We start from the raw sequence: 11169 nt of genomic DNA on the forward strand, positions 1-11169 counted from the left end.
TGGGTCCCACTGCCAGCCCTGCACAATGGGGCCTTGTGTGAATCTGGGTCACTGCTGGAGGGGGAGTTTCAGGGGATTCCCTCCCCATTCCCCTCCCCGAGGGCAGCCCCAGCTGAAGCTGGTCCCCATGCTGGGCAATGATGTGGGCGGGGGGATCCTGGAGGGGGCCTGACCCCCTGGGGGTCCGGTGGGAACAGCTGGTGCCTCCCCCGGGAGCCCACACACATGTGTCCATCCAGTCCTTCCCCCTGCTGGTGTCTGTGTGTGTCCTGCCCCCTGGTAGTGTGTGTGTGTGTCCAGCCCCCTGCTGGGGTGTATGTGTGTCTGTGTCCAGCCCTGCCCCCTGCTGGTGTGTGTGTGTGTGTGTCCTGCCCCCTGCTCATGTGTGTGTGTGTGTCCTGCTCCCTGCTGGCTGCCCCCAACCCAGGGCAGCATGAGATGCTCCCCCGCGCTCAGGTGATGGGAAGGAGGGTGGAGCCCTGGTACTTTGCAGCTGGTCCCATCGTGGGTGAGTATCAATGGGCTGCAGAGTGAGGACCCAGTGACCTAACCAGCCGGTTCCAGCCAGAGGACAGAAGCAGGAGAGGAGGCCCCGGTTTACAACCCTGTTTACCTGGAGAGAAGACAAAGGACAGAGGCCGGGCTTGGGGCCGGGGAGCTCAGATGCCCAGCTGGGAAGCAGAGGGGCTCTGGGCTGGAGAGGGGGAACAGGCAGAGCCCACCTGGATGCAGAGAGACTGGGATGTGCTGTGCTGAGGGAGGCCAGGCCTGAGGCCCTGAGAGTTTCCTGTGCTGTGTTCAACTCTCAATAAATCCTCCTGTTTTCTGCTGGCTGAGAGTCACTCCGGTCTAGAGAACAGGGTTGCATCAACCCCTTCGGGGGTGGAGGCCCCGGGGGTCCAGAGCGAGTGGACTCCCTGAGGGGGCCCACGGCAGAGACAGACGTGCTAAGGCTCCGAGAGGTGCGGATCCAGGAGGTGGAGGGGCCTGACCCCGAGAGAGAGTGGACCCCCGAGAAGGGCTGTCGCCCTGAAAGGGGCACCCCCCACGGACCGCACGGGGCCAAGAGTGGGCACGATCTGTGAGTCTGTGACACCCGTCTCCCAACAGTGGCCAACGCCAGGTGCCCCAGAGGGAATGAACAGAACAGGGAATCATCAAGTGATCCATCCCCTGTCCCCCATTCCCAGCTTCTGGCAAACGAAGGTTATGGACACCATCCCTGCCCATCCTGGCTAATAGCTATTGATGGACCTATCCTCCATGAACTTATCTAGTTCTTTTTTTGAACGCTGTTATAATCTTGGCTTTCACAACATCCTCTGGCAAGGAGTTCCACAGGTTAACTGTGTGTTGGGTGAAGAAATACTTCCTGTTGTTTGTTTGAAACCTGCTGCCTATTCATTTCATTGGGTGATCCCTAGTTCTTGTGTTATGAGAAGGAGTAAACAACACTTCCTGATTTAGTTTCTCCACACCAGTCATGATTTTATAGACCTCTGTCGTATCCCCCCTTAGTCATCTCTTTTCCAAGCTGTTTGAAAGTCAATAGAGGTGCTGCACTTTGGGAAGAAAAACCAAATGCACAAGCACAGGATGGGGGCTCACTGGCTTGGCAGCAGCACTCCTGAGACGGAGCGGGGAGTTGTCGTGGATCATCACACCCTCAACGTGAGTCAGCAACGCGATGCCGTTGCAAAACAAAAGCAAATGCAATGTTCGGCTGCATTAACAGAGGTGCAGCGTGCAAGTCACGGGCGCTGAGAGTACCGCTCTGCTCGGCGCTGGACAGGCTGGGAGTGCTGTGTCCAGTTCTGTCACCGCTGTGTAGAAAGGATGTGGAGAAACTGGAAAAGGATCCAGACGTGAGTGACAAAGGGGTCACCTCACCTAGGGTGCCCCCCTTGGGCGGCTGGAATAGGCCTCAGCCAGGATCAGTCCCAGGACAAGCAGGACCACGGTGCCCAGCCCCAGACGGGCGATGTTGGCGTGGGTGAAATCCGGGTGCCCTTTGGGGGCTGCTGCGGGGGGAAGGGAAGAGTCACTTGCCGGCTCAGACGGGGAGATCAGCAGCTGGCACTGCCCTGGGAGTGAAGCCCACGACCCCCCGTCCAGCAGGTCTGGCTCTGGGGCCTCAGCTTCCCCAACAAGGCGGTTGCCCAGGTGGACGAACTGCTCCTGCCCTGAGGCCCCACCCCCCACCCACTCTATCCCCCTCCCTCCATTGCTCGCTCTTCCCCACCCTCACTCACTTGCTCATTTTCACCAGGCTGGGGCAGGGGGTTGGGGTGCACCAGGGTCCCTTTGCAACCAGGTGTTCGGATCAAAAGCCAGACACCCGGCAACCCTAGCTCCAGGACCCGCCTGGGCACCCAGCTGGTCCCAACCCCAGAGCCAGGACCCCTAGATCCTGTCCCTCTCCTGGGATCCCCCAGTAGCTTCCAGGCAGTAACCTACAGGGCAGGAGGTGCCGGAGGAGGCGGGGATCTGGTGGTGAGGGAGGGGCGGGGCTGCCCCTCCCCCTGGTGTCTGGGCTCATGCACCAGGAGTCACTGCCCCCCTCCCGCCCAGCCAGCCCCAACCCCTCGGGGGCGGCTCCTTGAGCAGCATGAGCCTTCCAGGGCTGGTCAATGGTGATTCCCCCCTTGGCCCCGGTACCTGTCCACGCGCTGCCCGGGTGCGTGGGAGCCGGTGCCGCTCCAGGCTGGGTCGGGTCGGTTCCACCTGCGGGAATAGAACCAGTGTCTGTTGAGGCGGGGGGAGGGGCTGAAACACCAACTCAGCGATTGCCCCTCCCCCGAAACTCAGCTTCAGTTATTCCCGGGGGGACAGGGTGTTTGTGTTTCTGGGGCCAGTGCCATAGGGGGCCACTGGGTCCTGACACCTCTGTGCATCCCCAGAGCAGGGACAGCCATCTGGGGGCTGGGATCCCCCGTCAGCCCCAAATCTCCAGTAGCTGCTCTTCCTCCCTGGCTGTGGAACACCCTAGTGACTCCGTCCTGCTCCCTGGCCGGGCATCCCCTCTGCTGGGCCCAGGGCAGAGCCTGGCTCTGAGTGGCCCATCAGTGCAGAGCCCCCATGAGGGTCCAGCTGGGAGCAGGGACGCCGAGCCGGGCCGCTCACCTGCTACCACCAGCTGCACGGTGTGGCTGGGCTCTGAGGAGACGAAGGGCTGTGATTGGAGCCGGTAGGTGCAGCTGTACCTCCCTCCGTGCTGCCGGCCCACGGTGGGGATGTGGAACTCGGCCCCGTCCCCAGCAGGGTCCATCTGTCGCTGCGGGTTCAGGTCTCCAGCCTTGTGCAGGAAGAACGTCACGTCCTGGCGCTGCCCCTGACACCGGATGGTGACGTCTGCCCCTGGGGCGGTGACCCCAGTGGGGCTCAGAGAGATGGAGGGTCTGGGTAAGCTGGGATCTGCGCACAGGAGACAGGCTGAGAGAGCCAGACCCAGGCACCCACCCAAACCCAGCCCTGGACTCCCTGGTTGGCCCTATCCACAGGCAGATCCAGAGGCCGCCGGGCAGAGATTCTCTCCCACATCCCAGAGCGCCTCCCACCCAGAATCCCGGCCCTGCGAGCTGGGCACCCAGCCCCACAGACACAGAGCCGCAGCTCCCTAGTGCTTGGGTCCTCATATGCCGTGTGTGGCCCCTGCCTCATTCACTGCGTCCGGCCTGCCCTGGACAGAGCGACTCATGGGCTGGTCTCTGGCGCCCGGCACCGCAGGGCCCAGGGTTGCCGGTGTCCAGTTTTCAGCCGGAAAGTGGGTTGAAAAGGGAACTTGGCAGTGCCGCTGACCGGACACTGTCTCATTTCCTGCAGTACCCAGCCTCTGCCACCAGGGGGCAGAGAGAGCAGCTGCTGCTGGAGCCTGGAGGAGCAGTGGAGCTACTCAGCAGGGGCCCTGCCCCCTCACCCCACCCCCACAGCGTGGCTCCCCATCTCCCACCTTCCCGTCGCCCTGCCCCACTCACCCCCAACCGCTCCCCCCCTTCCCCCTCCCCACTCCCTGCTCCACCCCCACCTCCAGAATACAGGTCGCCTCCCCTGCCCAACTCACCCCCACCCCCACCCCCGGAGCCCGGCTCCCCTCTCCCCTGCCCCACTCACCCCCACCCCCACCCCAGGAGCGTGGCTCCCCGTCCCCTGCCCCACTCACCCCCACCCCCACCCCAGGAGCGCAGCTCTCTCTACCCTTCCCTGCCCCAGTCACCGCCACCCCCACCCCCAGAGCTCAGCTCTCCCTCCCCTGCCCTGCCCCACTCACAGGGCCGGCTTTAAGCTGATTCACCTGATTCCCCGGAATCGGGTCCCGCGCCCGCGCCTAAGAGGGCCCCGCTCTGGAGGTCTTCGGTGGCATTTCGGTGGCGGGGGGGGGGTCCTTCGGTGCAGCGGAAGACCTGGAGTGGACCCCCCCCGCCGCGAAGTGCTGCTGAAGCCCCAGACTGCGGCCGGGTATTGCCCACTCACACCCACCCACGGAGCCTGGCTCCCCCTCCCCCACCCTCAATCCTGGAGCGTGGCTCACCTGGCAGGGGGAGGGTGGTGGAGAGAGCAGCGGGTGATGGTGGAGGTGGAGGTGGAGGGGGGGAAGAGGACCAGGGGGCGGGGCCTTGCGGAAGAAGCAGAGCAGGAGGGGGGAGAGGTTCCCACACTCAGTGTCTGGTTTTCACAAACTGGAAAGTTGACCACCCTAGCAGGGCCTGAGCCCCCCACAGGAACGGAGTCACCCCCTGGGAGGCAGGGAGGGGTCATTATCCCCATTCTACATGGGGGGAAACTGAGGCACAAACAGATTCACTTTCCTCAGTGAGCTCCCAGGGGCAGGGATTGTCTCTTCATTCTGTGTTTATGCAGCACCTGGCACAACGGGGCCTTGATCATGGCGGGGGCCCTACATCCTCCCCCAACACAAGGGGTCCAGCACTATTGAGGCCAGCGTTTGCAGAGGTCTCCACTAACTGTGGGCATCTCGGTTTGTGGGCGCTAGGCCTGAGATCCCCAAAGATTGAGGCCCCCCCACAAGAAAGGACACTTTTGAAAACAGCAACGTGTTCCCATCACACAGAGTCTGTGGCCACACCAGGAGCTGGGCCAGATCTCCTGGATCCCAGCCCAGCGCCACGTCCACCAAGACACCGCTCCTCACGCAGCCCCTGCCTCATTGAGCCCAGCCAGGGCACTGCCTGGGGCGGGGCCTGGAGCACAGAGGGGATGGGATCACGGGATTAAATAGCGACTCACAGTTCTTACGCACAAGGGGCAGCGTTAAAGTAGCCTCCCCGCCCCGAGTCTCCAGGGGCTGCTGCTCCCCCCTGGCTGGGGAACCCCCCAGTGACTCCGTCCCCGCTCCCCAGCCGGGCGTCTCCACTGCAGGGTCAGGGCTCAGGGCAGAGCCTGGCTCTGAGCATCCCATTGGCACCGAGCCCCCGGGAGGGTCTGGCTGGGGGTCGGGTTGGGAACGGGGACGCCGAGCCGGGCCCCTCACCTCTCACCACCAGCTCCACGGGGTCGCTGGGGTACGACATGGTGAACGGCTCCGATCGGCTGTGATAGGAGCAGCTGTAGCTCCCGCCGTGCTCCCGGCGCACGGTGCTGATGGGAAACACAGCCTCAAACCCGTCCGAATCCACAGGTGGGAAATGGCGTCGCTCTTTATTCAGCACGAATCGCATGCCCAGGCGCTGCCCCTGACACTGGACAGTCACGGCTCCCCCCAGGGAGACCCCCCCGCTGGGGCTCAGGGCGATGCTGGGTTTGGGGTAGCTGGGCTCTGCAGTGGGAAGCAGACAGGCCGTGAGACGCAGGCCCCATCACTCAGTCCTGGGGCCCGTCCTCACCACACGGCCTCAGTGGTGGGTTAGACCCGGTGGCCCTGGAAACGGGCTCCTGGATGCCTTTCACAGGGGCCAGGGTTTGGGGTAGGACCCCTCTGGATTCACAAACAAACAGGCAGTAAGTGGGGGTGACACAAACTGCGTCCGTCTGATTCAGTCCTCTGCCCATCTGTCGCTCCAGATTTTTACCCCCCGCCCCTCCCTAGGGTGCAGGCCCGGCCCCGCGGCTCACAGCCGGGAAGAGACACAGGACGAGGGAAAGGAGATTTCCAGTCTCTGATTCCTTTAGTTATGCAGGGTCAATTCAGCCCTGCCCCCGCTGCACTCAGGGGCAACTCCGGATTGACCCCAGGGGCTGAGCTCAGAACCCGGCCCTGCCCCAATCACAGTCAGGCAGTGAATTGGGATCTACGCTGTGGGGTTCCTGGTCCAAATTTGGGTCATTTGAGCAAGTGGCTCCCAGGACAGGGCCCCCAAGAAAACATGTTTACAAAATCCCCCAGTTGTTCTAACAGGTTCCCATTCCTGTAATGAGTGGGGCGAGGTCCCAGCCCCCACCTCTGGGTATGGGAGGGAGCACGTGTCTGACAGGATCACCCCTTTGGGGAATCTGTGCCCCCCACCTCCAACGCACATCGCTCGTCCTTAATGCGGAAATTCCCCCAGCTGCCCCATTCCCCACAGATACTCACCTCCCGACACTCCGCTCCGCCTGGCCAGCCAGCAGCCTGGAGAAGAGATGGCTCATTAGAGATCAAATCCCAGAGTGACTGGATCCTACACCCTGGTCTCAGATCCCCGCCCCCCATGGGCACACGCCCTGGCTGTCTCCGATACTCACCGAGGAGGAGGACGGTGAGAGCAGACACCATGACGGGGCAGTGGGGGCCCCTCAGTGCTGCCACCAACACCCCGGTGCTGAGCTCCACTGAGCCTGAGGCCCGAGTGCGAGCGGAATGAGGAACTGTGCCGGGGGCTGCAGCCCCAGGAAGCCCGTGATGCGCTCGGCCCCTTTCCACCCCATCAGCTGATTTTCTCTGCAATCTCTAGCCCAGATCTACCACGGTCAGAGCAAAGCCAACTCCCTGCCACGCCCAGCAAACCACATCCCTTCCTGCAGCTGCCTGGTCCCCCCATCACCTCCCAGCCCCACATGGGAGCTGCCCAGTCCAAGGACCAGCTGAGAACGTGTGAATCTCAGGAGGCGTCAAGAGGTGCCCAGGCTTCCCTGATCTTTTCCAATTTTCCCATCTAGACTCCCTGTAGCAGCAACTCAGAGCAGAGGAGGGCTCCCACCCCACACAGACAGTGCCCCCCATGGAGTGACCCTCTCCCATGTAGTGGGGCAGAGGTTCCTTCCTGACCTGGTTGGGCCCAGCACCCGCCCTGGAGCATGAGGGTGGAAGGACCTGGCCAACTTCCTTCTCAGTTACCGTCGCTGCAGACACTGTTCTTAGCTGAGTGATATGGCACAGAGACAGGATGGCAGGGGTTGTGGTTTCTGGTTCCCATGAGCAGGAGAGGAAGGGGTAAATTAGATCCTGAGTTGTTAAAGGAGCAGCAGATAAATCTGTGAAAGGGGGAGTCTGCCCAGAGCCAGCGCTCGCTTCCTGTTTCTGCTGCTGCCAGTGAAACTCTGCATAAATCTGATGCCCCAGCACCTACCCTGTTATATACCCCGGCTCTGGTGGGGGTGAGGGGGCAATGATTGGGGGGCATGGATGGCTGGGAGCCAGGACTCCTGGGTTCTCTCCCTGGCTCTGGTTGGGGAAGTGGGCTGTAGTGGATAGAGAAAAGGACACAGATTAGAGCCAGCCCCGCCCCTGTGGAGGTGAAAGGCCCCGTGTCCCTTCCCCAGCCCATCCCCGGGGCAGTGGGTCTGCACAGCTCAGGGCCCAGGGGGGCGGAGCCAAGTTTCCCTCTCAGGATGCTGAGAAAGGGACATGGGGGGAGGGGGGAGCCTAGAAAGGGGAGGGGACAAGATAATGGGGACAGAGCTCCAGAGAAACTGGGCCCCCTGGCAGATACCCCAGCTCTGGCTCCCCAACTGATTTGCCCTTCACCCCCCCCAACGTTCACCCATTGGCCCCCTCAGCCCCCTGTTCTGCCCCCTGGCCTGCGTCCCTTCCCCCAATCACATCCCCCCAACCCCACCCCCATCCCGTGTCCCCTCATGTCCCTGGCTGTCCCCCCTGTTCTGTCCCCTCAGCCTGTAATTGCCTCACGTCCCCCCCCTCAGGTCCCCACACTCCTAGTGCTGCCCCGTCCCATGTCCCTTCACCCCCCGTTGTGCCTTCATGCCCCATGTTCCATCCCCTGTTCTCCCCCCACCCCCTATCCCCTCACGCCCCCGACCTCCCCATTGTAGGGAAGGGACCCCTGGCTGTCCTCAGTTAACATGGCTGCCCCGAGACCCCCTGCAGCCCTCGCTGACCCCTGGCTAAGATGGCTGATGCCTCAGCCTGGGGACGGGAACAATCCTGCCCCCCCGCGACTGTTGCGGTGGGGCGATGGCTGCATGGGAATGAGCCCCCCGGCATCTCTGACCCTAGCCTGACCCCCAGCCTGTGTCCCCCCTGTGACAATGCGGTTCTGGCGGAACCCAACTGAGAGTGCCAACTCAGGACAAATTGCTCAAATAGGGCAGTTACAGCCCAAGGCTGGGGTTTTTTCCACCTCTAAGGCAAACCAAACCAGCCAGACTAGGAGGACTTCAGTCTCACCCCACTGGCTAACTGCAAGTCTCACAAGCAATCTCCTTAGATACTCCAGTTTCCCAGTATAACCACCAGTGCCACTCGTTATGGGGACAAATGGTTATGAAAACCAATACCCCAGTAAAAGAAAAAGGTTCTCCTGATCCCAAAGGACCAAGCCCCAGACCCAGGTCAATATACAAATCAGATCTTACCCACAAATCACGCTGTAGCCGATCCTTTAGAATCTAAAATCTAAAGGTTTATTCATAAAAGGAAAAAGATAGAGATGAGAGTTAGAATTGGTTAAATGGAATCAATTACATACAGTAATGGCAAAGTTCTTGGTTCAGGCTTGCAGCTGCGATGGAATAAACTGCAGGTTCAGATCAAGTCTCTGGAATACATCCCCCGCTGGGATGGGTCCTCAGTCCTTTGTTCAAAGCTTCAGCTTGTAGCAAAGTTCCTCCAGAGGTAAGAAGCAGGATTGAAGACAAGATGGAGATCAGGCATCAGCCTTATATAGTCTTTTCCAGGTGTAAGAACACCTCTTTGTTCTTACTGTGGAAAATTACAGCAACATGGAGTCTGGAGTCACATGGGCCAGTCCCTGCATACTTTGCTGAGGTACAAGGCGTATCTGCCTTCTCTCAATGGGTCCATTGTATAGCTGATGGTCCTTAATGGGCCATCAAGCAGGCTAGGCAGAGCTAATCTCAGCTTGTCTGGGATGTCACCCAGAAGCATAGCATAAGTTTGCCATACAGACAGTATAGAGCCAATATTCATAACTTCAACTACAAAACTGATACACACATATAGACAGCATAATCATAACCAGTAAACCATAACCTTGTCCTAGACACCCCATTTGACCCCCTTTATACAAGATTTGGGTGCCACTACAGGACCTTGGTTGCAACAATGATCTATATGGTCCCAGTTTATGTCAATAACGTCACACCCCCAACGCAAAATTGATGCAGGAAGGGATGACACAAACATCACTGACTGCATCCCAAGAGCTCCCCATCCTGGGTTCTGTCTCACTACAGCTAGTATTGGGTTAGAAGCCATACCAGTGCATAACAGAAATGGTTCATCAAAGTCATGTTCAATAACATGATTGAACCTCTTTACAAACTCAAGGTAACACTTAGTTAGAACAATAGTGGATTGGATCTGCTCTGGCAGCATGGTTCCTGTATGTGCCATGTGATCTTGCCAAGAGCTAAAGAAAACTGCTACTTTATCCATACAAGCTCGGGCCAATGTTTGGAACCCAATTAACATCGCATAAATGCAGATATTAATGTTCTTCATAGTCCAGGAATCTTGGCATTTAGCCATGAAAGCAATATGGTAGTGTGCCTCAGTCTTCCTTTTCATACAGCACATTAGGTCTGGAATGTCCTTTCCCCTGTGAAAAGTTCCCATATTGTTTATATGCATTGCCTGTGAAACCCCAGTGTAACAAGGCCTTTTAACATAACGTGTGTTTTCATGTATTCCTTTTAACATGTTCAATGAATTCTCCAAAAGATTAGGCACATTGTATATTTTTACCGTTTGTGGCAATAGCAACACATTAATTACAAAATTTAGCAATAACAACAAGTTCATTGCAAGTGTCCATCTACAGTCATGTTTGTCATGCCACACCTTTGGCTCAATACCATTGGAGTTTGGGCATTTTAGGGTCAACCTGTGGCTTCCCTTTGCACAATTCCGTTTTCTCTTTCCTCCTTGTCCTGCAGGATCAAACCCTGATTTCTCTTGCTTAACAGAATTCACTGGCTGATGGGGTGGGCCCTCTTTGCTAACAGCTATTAGCAAGTCCTTCCTTTCCCAGCCAGGCAAGTAATTTGCACTACCCCAGACCAGAGCCAGTCCACCAGTTTTCATATTCGTAACTGCTATCATCTCCAAGGCTGGACTCTGTCTTAAAGAGATACCACACAAATCCAAAGAGTCTGCGGGTGAGAGTTTGCTTCCTCTCCCCCGCATCCTCAAGCATTTAGCCATAAAACTGCTCTGCTCTGACACATCAGTAACCAAATCTGTCCTCAAACCCTGAAGCACAAACTGCTCATTTAAAGAATCAGAAAGGAGACATTCCTGTTCCAACACCATTGTCTCCCCAACAAGTTGGCCCCACACAGCCACTTGGTTATAGGGATGCCTCAATCCCTTAACAACTTTTACTTCCTCTGAGACCTTCTCAAAGCTACCCACACTGGATCTTTTACAAGGAAAGTTAGTGGATCCCTTCACAACAGACAATTTTTGGCTGCTAGGAACTGAAACTTCCTTGATTAAATCACTCTCACACCCTTCAATTGCAGGGAACTGCTTGCACCGAGTACCATGAGGATTCCTTTCTCCAGGAGCTTTTCTAAGCAGCAATTCACCCCTCACAGAAATTCTGCCCTTACCCTCTTCACCTAGGGCTTGCTCTAAAGGCACACTTTCCTGAGCAACAACTCTGATCCAACAACTCTGTCTGGATCTTACTTATATTCAGGATCACCTTTGGCCCATCAGGCAGATCTCTACACAATCCCCTTTCAGGCGAACCCATAGACTTCCTAGATAAAAGGTTAGAAATACTTCCCTTCTCTTTGCCACACACAAGC

The 11169-nt window shown here is 58.2% G+C and overlaps 1 protein-coding gene across 1 annotated transcript; it reads right to left on the reverse strand.

Moving 5' to 3' along the window:
* Nucleotides 1-399: 399 nt before the first annotated feature.
* LOC135976194 (leukocyte immunoglobulin-like receptor subfamily A member 1) lies at nt 400-3961 on the reverse strand. The gene is made up of 3 exons (XM_065570915.1): nt 3124-3961; nt 2659-2724; nt 400-2021 (listed from the first exon to the last, which is right to left on the reverse strand). The coding sequence occupies exons 1-3, from the start codon at nt 3266-3268 to the stop codon at nt 1891-1893; spliced, it is 342 nt and encodes a 113-aa protein (XP_065426987.1). The 5' UTR covers nt 3269-3961; the 3' UTR covers nt 400-1890.
* Nucleotides 3962-11169: the final 7208 nt, after the last annotated feature.

The sequence above is a fragment of the Chrysemys picta genome, chromosome 17, assembly GCF_011386835.1.
Source record: "Chrysemys picta bellii isolate R12L10 chromosome 17, ASM1138683v2, whole genome shotgun sequence".
In the NCBI taxonomy this organism is placed as follows: domain Eukaryota; kingdom Metazoa; phylum Chordata; order Testudines; family Emydidae; genus Chrysemys; species Chrysemys picta.